Here is a 16,334-nt window from a genome sequence, read left to right as displayed (position 1 = left end):
CCGAATATCTCCATGCCAAAGGATTCGCAGAGGTTCACTGAATGCAGGAGGATTTGCCTGGCCCTGGAGCCACATCCCGGGGCTGGAGCAGAGAGGATGAGATGGCACTGACACATGGGCACCAAAGCTGAGCTCCACGGCCCCCAAGCTCCCCAGCATGGCTGAGACTCATCCTCTGCAGCAGGACATAAGAATGATGGGATTAATAAACTGGGGACAACAGCCAGGAGAGCCAGATGGCAAAAGCATCCTGCCCCGAGCCCTGTTTACTTGTCTTTGGCCAAGAAAGTGAGGGGAAAAGGGGGAAAAGATCCCAGCCCACACTAACATGGCAGGGCAGCAGCTCCCAGCACAACTTCCACCACCGGTGGGATGGGGAAGGATTGCTTTTCCTTCCTGGTGGCATCTGGCTCTGCTGGACCCGGCTGCAGTTCAGAGCCTGGGCTCACCCATGCCCAGCTGGGCTACGGGCACCTCCTCGGGCGGCTCCTGTCCCGCAGGGATGTGTGCTCACCCCCAGCAGACACCGGCTGCTCCCAGCTGCTCTTGCAGCCCTCAGATGGAGCATGGCACCCGGCACCGTGTCACTGTCCCCTGGCCCCCTCCGGCAGTGCCCTCTGCGCAGATGTGACAGGGAGGGTGTGGGCTCTGTGGTGGGGCTGGGTGCTCTTCCCTCGGAGTGCAGGGCAGGGTGGCAGGGCCCCCCAACGACCCCAAAATCCAGGGGAGGGCACACAGATACCCTCCGGTCCCAGGGCAGGGTGGCAGGGCCCCCCCCCAACATCCCCAAAACCCAGGGGAAGGCACACAGATACCCTCCGGTCCCAGGGCAGGGTGGCAGGGCCCCCCAACATCCCCAAAACCCAGGGGAAGGCACACAGATACCCTCCGGTCCCAGGACACAGTGCCAGGACCCCCAAAATGTCTCTGTAACCCCAGGCAGGGTGGCAGGGCAGGATCACAGGGCACTCAGATATCCCCGTGCCTCAGGACAGGGTGGCAGGGGCTCCCAGATGTCCCTGCACCCCAGGGCATGCGCATGTCCCCAGAAAAGGGACATTATCACCCAAAAGCCTGTGAAGGAGGAAGCTCCGGCCTGATTTTATCGCCCAGCTGGACACCTATAGACATGCAAAATGCTGCCGCTGAACCCATCACCGGCCACTATTGTGCCCATCGCCGGCCGCTATTGTGCCCATCGCCGGCCGCTCTAGAGATGCAGGACGGTGTCACGGCTCCCAGCCCCCACCCAGGGCACTGCCCGCTCCTGTCGCTGCCCGGCTGGGGTGCACTCAGTCCTACTCCCAGGTTACACCGTGTTGTAAGGCTGTAGCTGCAGCCAGCTGCTCTCGGCACCCAGCGCTTGGTGTCGGTGGCTGATGGACCCGTCCCCGTGTCCCCCCATCCCCGTGTCCCCCCATCCCCGTGTCCCCGTGTCCCGCAGTGCCCTCGTCCCCAGCGGACGCTGCTGCACACAGGGCTCAGCTCTGCTCGCCCGTGCCAGTGAAACTCCTCCTTGGGGCTGTGCGGAGCCCCTGGCACAGCCTGGCACACACAGCTGCGTGCAATGGGAACTGTGCCCCCAGGTGTGACACAGCCCCTGTGGTTGTGACTGTGTGGCACCGGGCAAAGCTCACTCGTCACTCGTGTGCAGACTTTGCACCAGGAGCCATGTGGGCTCGGGGACTTGGTCCAGTGACCCATGAGCACGCCCTGGCCTCACACGAGTGTGCCAGCTCTGTGCCATCACGAGTGTGCCAGCCTTGTGTTCTCTGTTGTGTGTGCCAGCCCTGTGTCCCCACACGGATATGACAGCCCTGTGCCATCACATATGTGTGCCAGGCTTGTGCCATCACAATTATGCCAGCTATGTGCTATCACATGTGTGACAGCCCTGTGCCCTCACATGTGCGTGCCAGACTTGTGCCATCATGAGCATGGCAGCTACATGCTGCCATGTGTGTGACAGCCCTGCACGGTCAGATGTGTGCCAGCCCTGTGCCCTCACACGGGTGTGCCAGCCCTGTGCCCTCACACGGGTGTGCCAGCCCTGTGCCCTCACATGGGTGTGCCAGCCCTGTGCCCTCACACGGGTGTGCCAGCCCTGTGCCCTCACACGGGTGTGACAGCCCTGTGCCCTCACATGTGTGTGCCAGCCCTGTGCCCTCACATGTGTGCCAGCCCTGTGCCCTCACATGTGTGCCAGCCCTGTGCCCTCACACGGGTGTGACAGCCCTGTGCCCTCACATGTGTGCCAGCCCTGTGCCCTCACACGGGTGTGACAGCCCTGTGCCATCACATGTGTGTGACAGCCCTGTGCCCTCACATGGGTGTGACAGCCCTGTGCCCTCACATGTGTGCCAGCCCTGTGCCCTCACACGGGTGTGCCAGCCCTGTGCCATCACATGTGTGTGCCAGCCCTGTGCCCTCACATGGGTGTGACAGCCCTGTGCCCTCACACGGGTGTGCCAGCCCTGTCCCCTCACACAGGTGTGCCAGCCCTGTGCCCTCACACGGGTGTGCCAGCCCTGTGCCATCACATGGGTGTGACAGCCCTGTGCCATCACATGGGTGTGCCAGTCCTGTGCCCTCACACGGGTGTGACAGCCCTGTACCCTCACATGTGTGTGCCAGCCCTGTGCCCTTACACGGGTGTGACAGCCCTGTGCCCTCACACGGGTGTGACAGCCCTGTGCCCTCACACGGGTGTGACAGCCCTGTGCCATCACATGTGTGCCAGCCTTGCACCACCACACGAGTGATCCAGCCCTGCAAGGCCACATCGATGTCCTATGCCAGCCTGGTGCTGTCACACAGAGGGTCCCACCCCTGCCTGCCACACGTGTGTGGCACCACCGCATGCCATGTGCCACCCTTGCTGTGTGATGACAGGATTCCAGCCTGGCAACCCCCGAGTGCTGTGTGCCAGCCCCACGCTGTCACATGGAGGATATCAGCCTTGTGCTGTCACGTGGGTGCTCCACCCTTACACAGACTCTGAGTGCCACATCTGACGTGTGACAGCGTGGCCCATCCTGCTCCCGTGTGCCATGTGCCACCCTCAGCCTTGTCACACGTGTCACAGTGCAACCCGTTCTTCTCCCATGTGCCATGTGTCACTCTCACACTGTCACCCGTGTCACACCACAGCCCGTCCTGCTTCCATGTGCCACCCTCTCTCCATCACACATGTGACAATGTGGTCTGTCCCACTGTTGTGCCCATGTGCCAACCTCTGCCTTGTCACACGTCATGCCACAACCTGTTCTGCTCCTATGTGCCACCCTCGCCGTGTCACATGTGTGACAGTGTGACCGGTCCCTTCCTGTGCCATGCCCATGCCACCTTCACCCCGTCACACGCACGTGACACTGCAGCCCATCCTGCTCTCCTGTGCCAGGTGCCACCCTGTCCCTGTCACATGGTGTGACACCACTGCCTGTCCTGCTCTCCTGTGCCAGGTGCCACCCTTGTCCCTGTCACACGATGTGACACCATGGCCTGTCCTGTTCTCCTGTGCCACCCTGTCCCTGTCACACGATGTGACACCACTGCCTGTCCTGCCCTCCTGTGCCAGGTGCCACCCTTGTCCTTGCCACACGTGTGTGACACCATGGCCTCTCCTGTCCTCCTGTGCCAGGTGCCCCCCTGTCCCTGTCCCACGGTGTGACGCCGCAGCCGGCGCTGCTCCGGTGCCGGGTGCCCGCGCTGTGTCACACCGTCCTGTCCGGGCACTGCTCCGGTGCCGGGTGCCCGCGCTCTCACACCGCCCTGTCCGGCACTGCTCCGGTGCCGGGTGCCCGCGCTGTGCCACCCCGCCCTCTCGGGCACTGCTCCGGTGCCGGTGCCCGCGCTCTCACACCGCCCTGTCCGACACTGCTCCGGTGCCGGGTGCCCGCGCTGTGCCACCCCGCCCTCTCGGGCACTGCTCCGGTGCCGGGTGCCCGCGCTCTCACACCACCCTGTCCGGGCACTGCTCCGGTGCCGGGTGCCCGCGCTGTGTCACACCGCCCTGTCCGGGCACTGCTCCGGTGCCGGGTGCCCGTGCTCTCACACTGCCCTGTCCGGGCACTGCTCCGGTGCCGGGTGCCCGCGCTGTGTCACACCGCCCTGTCCGGCACTGCTCCGGTGCCCGGTGCCCGCGCTGTGTCACACCGCCCTGTCCGGCACTGCTCCGGTGCCGGGTGCCCGCGCTCTCACACCGCCCTGTCCGGCACTGCTCCGGTGCCGGGTGCCCGCGCTGTGCCACCCGGCCCTGTCCGGGCACTGCTCCGGTGCCGGGTGCCCGCGCTGTGTCACACCGCTCTGTCCGGGCACTGCTCCGGTGCCGGTGCCCGCGCTGTGCCACCCCGCCCTGTCCGGGGGTCCCGGTCCCCGCCGCATCCCGCGCGCGGAGGCGGGAGCGGGGCCCGCGGGAGCGCGCGCGGCGCGGGGGCAGCTGAGGACAGGGGGAGGGAGGGGAGGGAAGGGAAGGGGGGAGGGACCGCGGGGCCGCGCCCGCCCCTCTCCCCGCCCGCCCCCTCCCCGCGTCTGTCGCGTCGCTCGGGCCCGGCCCGGCCCGGCCCCGGCGCCTCATTGTGCTTCGCCTCACGCCGGCCCAAGATGGCGGCGGCGCCCGAGAGCCCCGCGAGCCGCCAACGACAATAGAGGGAGGGACGGGACCCGCCGCCCCCCCGGCACCGGCCGCCCCTCCCCGCCGCTCCCGCCGCCCCCCGCCCGCCGCGCCGCCCCACGCCCCCGGCCCGGCCCGGCCGCCGCACCCCGCCCCGGCCGGCCCCTCTAGCATGGTGCGGGGCCGCCGCCGCCTCGTCCTCCGGCTGCCGACATGGGCGAGAGGCTGGAGCTGCGGCTGAAGTCGCCCGTGGGAGCCGAGCCCGCCGTGTACCCCTGGCCGCTGCCCGTCTACGTGAGTATGGCCCGGCCCCGCACCTGCCCCGCGCCCTGTCAGCGCCCCCGGCCCTGCCCCGGCCCTGGCACCCGCCGGGCAGATCCCTCGGCTCCGGCCCTTCCCGGGATCCGTCGGGATGATCGCCCCCCGTGCGGGAACACACCCCCCCCCCTGCCCGGAGCCCCGGCCCCGGGTGCCGCCGCCGCTCGCCTGGAAGTCAAATCCCCAATTTCATTTTATAATTGGTTGACTAAACCGAAGGGCGGGGAGGAGGAGGACTGGTTAATGAAAAGTTTTCGTGTTTTCCTCGCGCTGGGCTCGTGTAACTGGTTAATAACCGGTGCTGCTGCGAGCGGGGCGGAATGCAGGGATTCTGGATGGGGGAATAGCGCTTGAATTATGGATGGCCTCGGGTGGTCGTGGGGACCCCCAGGACCAGCCGCAGAGTGGGAATAAACAGCGGCCGGCGGCGGTTCTGGGTCTGGAGGCAACGCTGGTGTCTGGGGCTGCCGCCAGTTTCCCTCCAGCCGTGCCCTTGGAGCTCCCCTTTTTTATTTATCCCGAGCAGAATTCGAGCCAGCCGCAATCCTCGTGCTTCCAAATAAAATGTCACTTGTCCTTGCTTAGCTACCGAGCGGCGTTTTTCCTTAACTTGCCTGACTTTCTCCCGAGCCCGGACGAGCGATGTGTGACCTTGATAACAATGTCCATGTTCAAATTAGTGACAATCCCACGAGAAGCGAAAGGCTCCGGGGGGGGTATTTTTGGATGTGTGTAGGCTTCCTATCAACCCTTGAGCAATTTCTCTCCCTGACTGCGCGTAGCCCCTCGGAGCACAGTTTGCAAAGACAGAACGCCTCTCTATATGTTTACTTGGCGCAGGCACTGTTGATTATCCCTGCGTTCCAGGCTGTGCTGTTGTACGTGAGCCGCTTCCCGGCGAGAACACGCTGGGACGCCCAGGCTGGGGCAGCTGATACTGCTGATGTTGTCGCTCGCTTTGGCTGGCAGTCTCTTGTTGTGCGTGAGCGATTAGGGATATATCGCTCGTGGCAGGGGGAGACGGCTGCCTGCTCCTATCTGCCGCCTGCCTTTCGGGGCTGCTGCTGTGCTTTTCCAAAACATCCTCCGTGCAGGCTGGCGTGCCGTTCCCGGCGCGTCTCCCGGCGCACACTGGTTAAGCGCAGCCTTTCCTGTTTGGGCAGCTCTGTCAGTGTTGGCGGGCGCGCGCTCTGCTCAAATTGTCAGAAACTGAAAGTACAAGCCGCGACCGGGTTCGGTTTTCCTCGCCAAATATTAACTCGCGTCGTCCCCCCCCCCCTCCTCCCCGTCCCCGAGCGGGTTGTGTGAAGCGGAGGTTAAAGATTGCGCGGGATAGGGATTGTTCTGGGGGAGGAGGGATGGTTTTATGTCTGTTCACAAGAGATTTCTGCAGGCTTAAAAACCGAAAAACTGACACCCCCCCCCCCCCCGCCCTTTATGTTAAGGGTGAAACGTGTGTTTTGCAGCATGGGAAATAAGGATTTCGTTGATTTGGGAAAATCTGAGCAGCTGTTTTTGAGGATGGCAGAATAAATAGGATTTCTCCTCAGTTAATCAGAAATGCAGCGGATGGAGGTGGTCGGGTGTGTGTGTGGGGTTGGGGGTGTGTGATCCCCCCCTGGTACTGAGAAATACCACAAACCCCAAACATCCTGCCATCAAACGGTCCGCTCGGCACGGCCAGCTTTTCCGGAGCGATTCCCCGGTGGATGTTCCACCTGGAGCCGAGCGCCGTCGCTCCCCGCAGCTCCGGGGGAGCGGAGCGCGGCGGCTCGGCCGAGCCGTGCTCGCACACACGCACACCCCGGCGCTGGCCGCGGCTCCGGCTGAACCCTGGGGCTCTGCAAACAAATCCCTGTGTCCGTGGCAGCGCTTGGCCTGCTGACATCGTGCTCTGCTGAACTGCGGCCGCGCTTTCCCCGCGCTGGCGCGGCCCCGGGCTGCCGGCGGAGCTGGGCTCGCTTTGACGTAAGCAGAACATTTCTTAGTTTCACCGCTCGTGGTTCCGAGGAAACAAGGTGGGATAGCTGAGAGGAGGGGAAAAAAACACACACACACACACACACACACCACGCTTCAAGGAGGTTTATTTAGCAGCGTCCTGGTTGCTTCCTGTTGTACTATGTGAGGTGTGTTTTCCGAGGAGAGCTGGAGGGAAAAGGGGACGGGAAACTCACGGTCCCGGCTGGTTATTTTTGGTGAGAGCAGCAGCAGTGGCAGGGAGTCATGTTTCCCAACATCCGAGGCTCTGTAGTGTGAACCTGCTGCGTGCCCGGGCTCCGTGCTGTGATGTAACCCTGCCTTGAGTAACTTGGCTATTTTTATGCTCTTACTACATCTTAAATTAGCGGCGTCGGTGTTGCTGCGTAGAAGGCTGCTCTCTCCCATTAATGGACGCCTGGATTAATACCGCGTCTCTTTATTGCTGAGCTTGTCGCTTATTCCGTGTATAATAGGAAAAGTGGGGTCCCTCCAGACTGCCGAGTCCAGATAATAGCGCGGCTGACAACCCGGCGCTTGTTGGGATGCTAAAAGAGCCGGGGAGGCTGATGTGAAACATGTATTTCCCTCCGAGTCTAATTAGGGCCGTGGGAGGAGAGAGAGCGGCGGCGGTGGTGCAGCTCCAGCCTCCCACTGGCATCCACACAAAACTGAAAGTGCGGCTCCTTCCCCCGCCTTCCGCCGCCTCAAAGGAAAGGCCACGGTGCCCTAATGAAGCCGTGGTGAGCCGTGCTGGCCGTGCCACACTGTGATGAGTAAGTTGAATAGTGCATGGTGAGTAATCTCTCCTCATGACTCACAAAATATTTTCTGATGTTGACCTCTGTTTTTGTGACTGCCCCACTTAATCAGAGCTGAAGTGAGTGTACTCTTTTGTGCGCTGGTTAACTCCTCGGCTCCCACGTACCTGCCCCACTTTTTTTTTTTTTTGTCAATGCCAGGTTGTCAAGAGACCAGGGATACAGTGTTAAAATTTTAATTTTGATACTACGCAAAGATACAGGCCTGGATAAAGGAAGTATTTGGGTGAGAGACCTGAGTTAATGAATCTAACTGGTGTTAAATAGGCTAGTGCTAGTGGAGGATGGCATTTTCAGTCATACTTCAAGTATGGCTAAACGTGGTACTCGTTACCTAGATATGAAGGATACAAGGGGTGAAGTGCCCTTGTGTACTTTTAAGACTTGCAGATATTTCATTTTTTTCCCTGAGAAGTTTTCTTAAAATGGTTCATTCTCTCATCTCTGACTTTTACTATAGTTAAGTTTGAATATGGATTAGGTTGAAATGTGGAGATTTTTCATTTTATGCCCCAGTAAGGTCTGCCTGATCTGCGAGGTGCCTCAGGTTGTACTTTGAACTCCTGACAAGTTCCTGCGTAGAGTCACAGGCTGTTGTGTGTGCAGGAGGGAGAAGGGGGTGGGGGTGTTGTGGGGTGGATCAGCTCTACAGTCTGGTCTGGCAGGGTTCTGCTGATGTATCTGTGGCACCAGAGAGGGATTGCTTGCGCAGAGAGCTGAGCAACAGGAGGTTCAGAGCTGCTGAAGATGATAGTTGTCCCCAAAATCGATGTTTGCTGGACTGCGCCCTATTGCAGCACAGAGCTGGTGAATGTGGAAAAGCCTGTTTGCAGTCTGTCAGGGAGAGGACACTGCGCTTCATTCATTTGCTGTCCCTAGGGCATGCACTGCTGGCGTTGGCAGTGTCGGTGCTGAGCAGGGACAGGAGGCACAGCCAGGCGCTGAGGGAGGCCCTGCCTGTGCAGGGCTGTTGTGGCACTGTGTCCCTGTCCCTGCCTGTGCAGAGCTGTTGTGGCACTGTGTCCCTGTCCTTGCCTGTGCAGGGCTGTTGTGGCACCGTGTCCCTGTCCCTGTGTGTGCAGGGCTGTTGTGGCACTGCGTCCCTGTCCCTGCCCGTGCAGGGCTGTTGTGGCACCGTGTCCCTGTCCCTGCCTGTGCAGAGCTGTTGTGGCACCGTGTCCCTGTCCCTGCCTGTGCATGGCTGTTGTGGCACCGTGTCCCTGTCCCTGCGTGTGCAGGGCTGTTGTGGCACTGCGTCCCTGTCCCTGCCCGTGCAGGGCTGTTGTGGCACCGTGTCCCTGCCCGTGCAGGGCTGTTGTGGCACCGTGTCCCTGCGTGTGCAGGGCTGTTGTGGCACCGTGTCCCTGTCCCTGCCTGTGCAGGGCTGTTGTGGCACTGTGTCCCTGTCCCTGCCTGTGCAGGGCTGTTGTGGCACCGTGTCCCTGTCCCTGCCTGTGCAGGGCTCTTGTGGCACCGTGTCCCTGTCCCTGCCCGTGCAGGGCTGTTGTGGCACCGTGTCCCTGTCCCTGCCCGTGCAGGGCTGTTGTGGCACCGTGTCCCTGTGTGTGCAGGGCCGTTGTGGCACCGTGTCCCTGTCCCTGCGTGTGCAGGGCTGTTGTGGCACTGTGTCCCTGGCCCTGCCCGTGCAGGGCTGTTGTGGCACCGTGTCCCTGGCCCTGCCCGTGCAGGGCTGTTGTGGCACCGTGTCCCTGTCCCTGTGTGTGCAGGGCTGTTGTGGCACCGTGTCCCTGTCCCTGTGTGTGCAGGGCTGTTGTGGCACTGTGTCCCTGCCCGTGCAGGGCTGTTGTGGCACCGTGTCCCTGCGTGTGCAGGGCTGTTGTGGCACCGTGTCCCTGTCCCTGCGTGTGCAGGGCTGTTGTGGCACCGTGTCCCTGTCCCTGTGTGTGCAGGGCTGTTGTGGCACCGTGTCCCTGTCCCTGCGTGTGCAGGGCTGTTGTGGCACCGTGTCCCTGTCCCTGCCTGTGCAGGGCCGTTGTGGCACCGTGTCCCTGCCCGTGCAGAGCTGTTGTGGCACCGTGTCCCTGTCCCTGCCCATGCAGGGCTGTTGTGGCACCGTGTCCCTGCCCGTGCAGAGCTGTTGTGGCACCGTGTCCCTGTCCCTGCCTGTGCAGGGCTCTTGTGGCACTGTGTCCCTGTCCCTGCGTGTGCAGGGCTGTTGTGGCACTGTGTCCCTGTCCCTGCCCATGCAGGGCTGTTGTGGCACCGTGTCCCTGCCCGTGCAGAGCTGTTGTGGCACCGTGTCCCTGTCCCTGCCTGTGCAGGGCTCTTGTGGCACTGTGTCCCTGTCCCTGCGTGTGCAGGGCTGTTGTGGCACTGTGTCCCTGTCCCTGCCCGTGCAGGGCTGTTGTGGCACCGTGTCCCTGGCCCTGCCCGTGCAGGTGACTCTCTGCCTGCCGTGTTCAATAGCCTGCAAGTCCTTTCCAGTTTCAGAATGAGCCTGTTGTGCTCTGTTCCCTGCCCGGTGGCATTCCCGTGGAAGGTGGCTGCAAGCGTCCGGTGCCCCAGGTTGTTGTGGGTTGTGTTCCCCTCTCCCTGTTTGACTTGCAAGGGCCAGGGGGTTGAGTTGTGGCAGCCCCTGGGTTGCACTCTGGGTGTAGGATCATGGAGTGGTTTGGCTTGGAAAGGACCTTGAAGCCCATTTTGTCCCACCCCCTGCCACTGTCCCAGGTTGCTCCGAGCCCTGTCCAAGCTGGCCTTGGACATTTCCAGGGATGTGGCAACCACAAGTGCTCTGGGCGACCTGTGCCAGGACCTCACCACCCTTGTAGCCAAGAATTTATCTTTTGCCCTAGTTACCATATGGTAATAACATTTTTTTTTTAAATCTACCAATTTTTTTCCCTTCTTCCAGCCTTTAACTCTGTCCCAGGGCGGGACAGGCCTGTGTGCCATTGTGCACATCTTACCAGGGTGAGGTGCCTCTGCCCTGAGCTGCTGGAGCTTAAATCTCCGAATTAGCACCTGTGATGAGAAGTCTGGCTTGAATAATTAATTTATTTGTCTGCGTTGCTCATCTTTACTGCTGACTTTCCACTCAGCTGTGATGGCAAGAAAATTCTCATTGTCTAATTGAGTGTTGTCAGAGCATCACCCTGCACCTGGAGGTGTGTGTGTGGCTGCTACTGCGAGTAATGGGATACAAGATTCTTACTACTAGATTTTGTACAGGTGGGAGGTGCAGATTGTGGGTTTTGGGGTTTTTTTTTTTGTCTCCGCTGTCGTGATCCAGCTGATACCATTCTGTCACCAAAGGAATGTGCTGTGCAGGGAGAGCTCAAGGGCAGGGAGTGTTAATGAAAATCACAGCCCAGCAGGGATTGTCACCTTTGAAATTAAAGATCAACGGTGGGGATGAATAACAAACCTTGTTTGAGAATTTAATCCTCTTTTTTTTGTGAGTGTCACTCAGCTTTCCTGGCAAGAGTTTCTGTGATGCCTGGCTTTGACTTCCCAGGCAGGAGGCAGGTGTGGGAGCACTGAGTGCCGCAGAATAGTGCTGTGGATGAATTTGGGGAAGGACCTAAAGAGGAGCTGAATCCTTCCCTCGGGGCTGGAGCTGCCCCTCTGCCACGGCTCCATCCTTATTCCATACCCCACCGCCCTCCTGTGGGATGAGCTGATGGAAAACACGCTTCGCACGTGCTCCTGGTTTTTCCCTGGGATCAGCCTGTGCTGGAGGGGGAAGGTGAAGCCCCCCGGATCCTCCCTGCGGTTGGGAGGGTCGCTGCCTGTGGAGCCGTGTGTGGGAACGGCATCGCTGGGAATATCTGCGCTGGAAAAAAATGCCGTGATTTGAGAGGCGGCCCCCCGCCCTGCCCTGTGAAATGTGAGTCAGGGCCGGCCCGACAGAGGAGGCAGAGGAGGAAACTGTTGCTCTGCCTTTGCCAGGCAAAAACCTACTCAACCCCTGAGTAATCGTGCAGAAATTCGGCGGCCGTGGCTGAGTCCGGGGGTTTTCCCTGCTGCTGTTGATGCAGCTTGTTGGGAAATGCTTGTGGGGATGACTAATCACTTAGAAAAGCTTTTCTAGTGAAGGAAGGGTTTGGACATTTGAGCACAGTTCCGATTTCTCAGCACCTCTCTCTGCCTGCCCTCCCCAGTTGTGAAAACACCTGGAGTGGGGAGAGGGAGCAGCTGAAACTGGGAAATATTGACTCAGTCATTTCAAAAGCACTTGGGTTTCTCTGCTGCCCAGAACATCACAGAGCTGGCACAGTTACATCATTTCTTTCTGCCCTTTTCCCCGGTGCCAGAGGGACTCAGGGCTGTGCTCTTGGGGGGCAGAAGAGCCCTACAGCGTTAATTGTGCAGCACGTGGGCAGCACAGAAGAGCAGTTTCCTTCTGGGCTTCACCCTTTGAAGTAGAACTTGCCCTGAGTGACAATTGGTGCTTGTTCAGTCCTCAAACTCCTTTTGTTCCAAGCTCTGACCCGTTGGATACAAGATAAATCATGGGTTCAGTTAACCGACATTTTCCCCCCCCAGTCTGAAAAGTGAAAGTTTGTCTCTTGTCTTGCATCTTAAGACCACACTAGTATTTATTTTTTTATGTAGCTGATTTATCTGAAAGGCAGCTGTTGAAAGACAGAGTAGCTGCCCGAGACTGCTTGTTTTCCCCCTTTCATTCATCAGCAGATGAGTGAGGATTAATGTTCCTGTCCCGTCCAAAGTTCCAGCTCAGGCAATTCAAATTTATCTACCTAAAAATTCACCCATCAGCTCCAGTTGGACACAGCACTGAAAGCTTTCAGAGTGCCAAGGGAAATCCGTGCCCCCACATGCAGCTCCAGCTCTTGTCCTTCATGGCAGCCTTATTATATATGGAGATGATTATCCTTTCAAGTCTCAGATACGGGACTGAATTGTGTTGCCTCTGGGAATTTAGGCAAAATATCTTACCTCTTGGTATGTGAGATTTACGGGGCATTTAATCACCCTTCTCCCCAGACATCCATATGTCTACTTTTGTACTCTTCCTTCTTTCTTTTCCCCCTTTTGCATTGACTTGCTTTTTTTTTTCCTTCCTGCTTTGAGTTAACCTTTAACTGTGTGATTGAAGTTGTGAACTGCGATGATCAACACAAGGAGCAGCGATGGGGTGATTTTTTTTGTCCCTTGCGGTGTCCTTTTATCACAGATTGATCATCATAAAGTATCTCAACATATTTTTGCTTCAATTATTTTCTCCTTCCGAACAGAAGGATCCACAGAAGGAGGAAAAGTTCATGTTAGGAACTGTGAACATATTTACTTTCATGGTAATTATTAAAGGCAAAACTAACTCTGAAGAGGAACAAGAAATAAAACTGAATAGAAAAGTTGGCCACATGCTGCTAGAGCTATCAAATCAAGTTGGGGCTATTTTTAGAGCATAGGAAGAGGGTGAGTATATTTTACAGCAGGAAATGATGGTTTCATAGATCTGTGAATAACGAAAAAGTTCCTGTTCAGAGTATTTTGGTTTCTTTCATTTCACGAGTGAATGAGAGTTTTCTAAAGAATTACACTGAAGAATTTTGTAGCGTTGGATGAAAAATATAAGGAACTACTAAAGACAGATAAATGAAGCATTGGAAAACTTTTCTGAGCCGAACACAACAGAAAGTTCTGAATTATTTCTTTGCTATTTTCTGTGTACTGTGAAGGGCAGTTTCCTGAGCTTTTTGACATTAATGTGTCATTTACTTCTTGGAGCTCAGCAACAACATTATTAACATTTGACACTTCTAAAATTCTAACAACTGTGAGCTTTTGAGGCTTCTCATTCATTCCTCAGCAGGTTTTTCACTGGGCTGCAGGTGGTTCCCTCTGGTTCCCACATCTGTTGGCAACAAGACCTGGGAGATCAGGTGCTGGCTCAGGGTGGCCTCTGACCTCTGGAGCTGGGTTTGGAGTCTTCGTGGCTCTTACCCTGGCTTCCATCCCTGCTCATTACAGCAAACAGTCGTTTGAAATTCTACAATCTGTGAAGAATGCATTGGAATATTGTAGGGCTGTTTATAAGTCTTTAAAGTGAAAGCTTGTGGTGATGGTTGGTGGCTGGAAGTTGATGTCTGCTGTTCAGAACCTCCTCTGGATCACTGCTCTGCTCCACAAGTTGAAGCCTATAAAGGAAAACACATGTATATTCTTTGGGGTTTTTTTGTATCTAACAAAACTCCACGCCCAGTGGGCTTTGGAAAGAGTACAAGGTTTTACTGCTAATTTCTGTGATGTGGAATATTTATGTGTGTTAAGTAGGAGCAGAATTTCCGAGCTGTCCAAGACTGGGTTATCTTTACAGAATACAAAGTGGTTATTTAAGCTGTTGTCTCACCAGTTTTCCCTGCAGGAGAGGGGGCTCTGGCTGTGCCACGAGCTTCCTCCTGTCTCCCACAAGGGTGTGAGAAGACCCTGGGCTTGAGAAGGAGATGGTGGCTGCTTTCAGCACCAACAATTTTGGGACTGTGTGTTCATTTCTTCCCTTGGGCTCTGTGTGAAGGTTTGTTTCTGGCAGTGTGGATGATCAGAGCTGTCTTGTGCTCCCCTGTACCTGCATGGGTGGGGTATTTATTCCCCTGCTAGCACAGGCTGTGGCTACTGGGAGCTGCAGGTTTGCACCTGGGACATTTGCAGGTAGAAATGACTCTTGTCGTCTCTGTTCCCTTGTGCCTGAGCTGCTCTCACCCTTGGAGCAGTGTTTGTGAACTGGTCTGGTTGAAAGGGAACTGAGCCAAAACCCCACAAAGGTTTGGCTTTAGTTTAGGCCTCGCCTGCCTTTGCTATGTGTGAGCACAGGCGCTGCTGGCCCAGAGCAAGAGGTGACTTTTGGGGAAGTGGTGGCAGTGCAGGTGGCTGGGTGGGGTTAAACTGTCTGTGAAATGGTGGCAGGGCTGCCTTCCTCTGTTCCAGGGACTGAAAGCCCAGCAGTTCCCTCTGTCCCACAACAAGCAGCGCTGGGTTCTTGTGCGTGTGCACCTGGGATCACCACAGCATCTGCCTCCAGCTGCCTTGGCGTGGGCAGGGCGTGTCCCTGCCTAAGACTCACCTGGGAGGGCAGGAGGACACACCAGCGCATTGCTGTTCTACCAAAATGATGGCATTCCCCTATGTATTCTAACAAACATTATTTTTAAGCTTGGTTTGGTTTGGTTTGGGTTTTTTTTTGCATAGTGGAATTACTTCTTTTGTCTGGCTCACGCTGCTGTGAGTGTCCTGTGTGCCTCCAGCACTCCTGCAGGCTGATTGCATGTTAATGGCTTGACACAGCCCCTCCTGCACGTACCAGGGGAACCATTCCCTCCTGCCTCTGTGCAGTGGCCGTAGCAACAGTTGGCGTTGCTGCGTGAAAAGGCAAAGCCGTGTTACTGTGGTTGAAGTAGTGGCAGTGAAAGTGCAATCCCTGTTGCAACCACGCCGAACGATGACCCAGGGCAGTTTGGATCTTCTTTCCCAGTGCCCGTTTCCTTTGTTAGTTTATTTTGGATCTCGGGCCAACCTTTTGTTTTTAAGCGTCCTTATGTAGCCATTGAGGAGGCCATAGTGATCACCATGTTTTCCACTTGGTTTTGTGTCACAGTAACTTAGAAACTGCTGAGGCTACCTCGGGCTTGTTGCCTCCTGCTGTGTGGGAGATGGGCTTCCAAATGCAGTCTTGGGAGCTCTTCCTTCCCTTGTCTTTTCTTCCCTGAAATTGGGAGGAAAAGGATGGATACAAGGTATTCTCTGCAGGAGATCTCTTTTTATACATTCTAATAAAACTGCGTTCTTGTGAATGTCCCTGTGCTTTCTTGATCAAGGGAATGACAGTAATTGGGTGGCTCAGAAGAGGCTTTTGGTCCTTGTCTCTCTTGGTAAGAAAAATTGTGCTGTGGTTGTTGCCATGGAAGCTAAAATGGCACAATCTTGATTTGGGATAAAATCTGGCAATATTAAACCAAGTCTCGTTATCCAATATGGAATACTGCATGGAGCAGCTTTCCCTTTCCCTTGCTCAAGGTTTAACTGGCATTTGAACTCAAGGCAAACACCTTAAAATGCCAAGTGGTGGAAGGCAGAGCTGGCAGGACATGGAGCCCGAGATCCTCCCTCCACTGAGCAGCTCCTGGCTGCTGGAAGTGCTTTGGCTTTTCCCAGACTCGTGTGACCCCTGTGTTCAGGTGTGTGGATGTGCTCTGCGCGGGGGGATTCTGCTGCTGGGTCTCTCTGGGTGGGTTAAATGGAATTAAACCCCGTGAGAGGAGGAACACAGACTTCTGGCAGGCTGAAATCCTGGTTTGTGAGGGCATCCGCGTGCCATGCAGAATGCTGGATCTTTCCTGGCTCCCAGGAAGCTGCAGTGGCTCATGTTGCATTTCGTGGTGTCCAGAGAAGCCCTTATCATCCTCCCCAGATGGAGGGGAGCGAGGGCTTTGAAAGAGGCACTTGTCCCACCAGCCTTCTGCAAGATTGATTGGCTTTTCCTAATCCATCTTTTTGATCTCTGCTAACCATCTTGTCTGCAGCTGTAACATCCTCTCCTTTGGATTTATGGACTGCTGCCTGGGGAGAGAGAGCTGCCACTGCGGGCAACCAAGCTGTTGTTTAAACCCAGGGGCTGGTGG

At 57.1% G+C, this 16,334-nt stretch overlaps 1 protein-coding gene across 6 annotated transcripts in view; it reads left to right on the top strand.

Moving 5' to 3' along the window:
* Nucleotides 1–4,772: 4,772 nt before the first annotated feature.
* The window catches only part of DOT1L (DOT1 like histone lysine methyltransferase), a 72,910-nt gene continuing 61,348 nt past the window's right edge, over nt 4,773–16,334 (top strand). For all 6 annotated transcript variants that reach the window (XR_005704102.1, XM_040086886.2, XM_040086885.2 and 3 more), the window contains exon 1: nt 4,773–4,906. Coding sequence is in view for 5 of the 6 variants with exons in the window: in XM_040086886.2 (XP_039942820.1) it covers nt 4,826–4,906 (81 nt within the window). In the remaining variant the exon portion in view is untranslated. The remainder of the gene's footprint in view (nt 4,907–16,334) is intronic.

The sequence above is a fragment of the Hirundo rustica genome, chromosome 26 (genome assembly GCF_015227805.2).
Source record: "Hirundo rustica isolate bHirRus1 chromosome 26, bHirRus1.pri.v3, whole genome shotgun sequence".
In the NCBI taxonomy this organism is placed as follows: Eukaryota; Metazoa; Chordata; class Aves; order Passeriformes; family Hirundinidae; genus Hirundo; species Hirundo rustica.
Note: the sequence above shows the minus strand (reverse complement) of the source record. Positions and strands in the feature narration are given on the sequence as shown.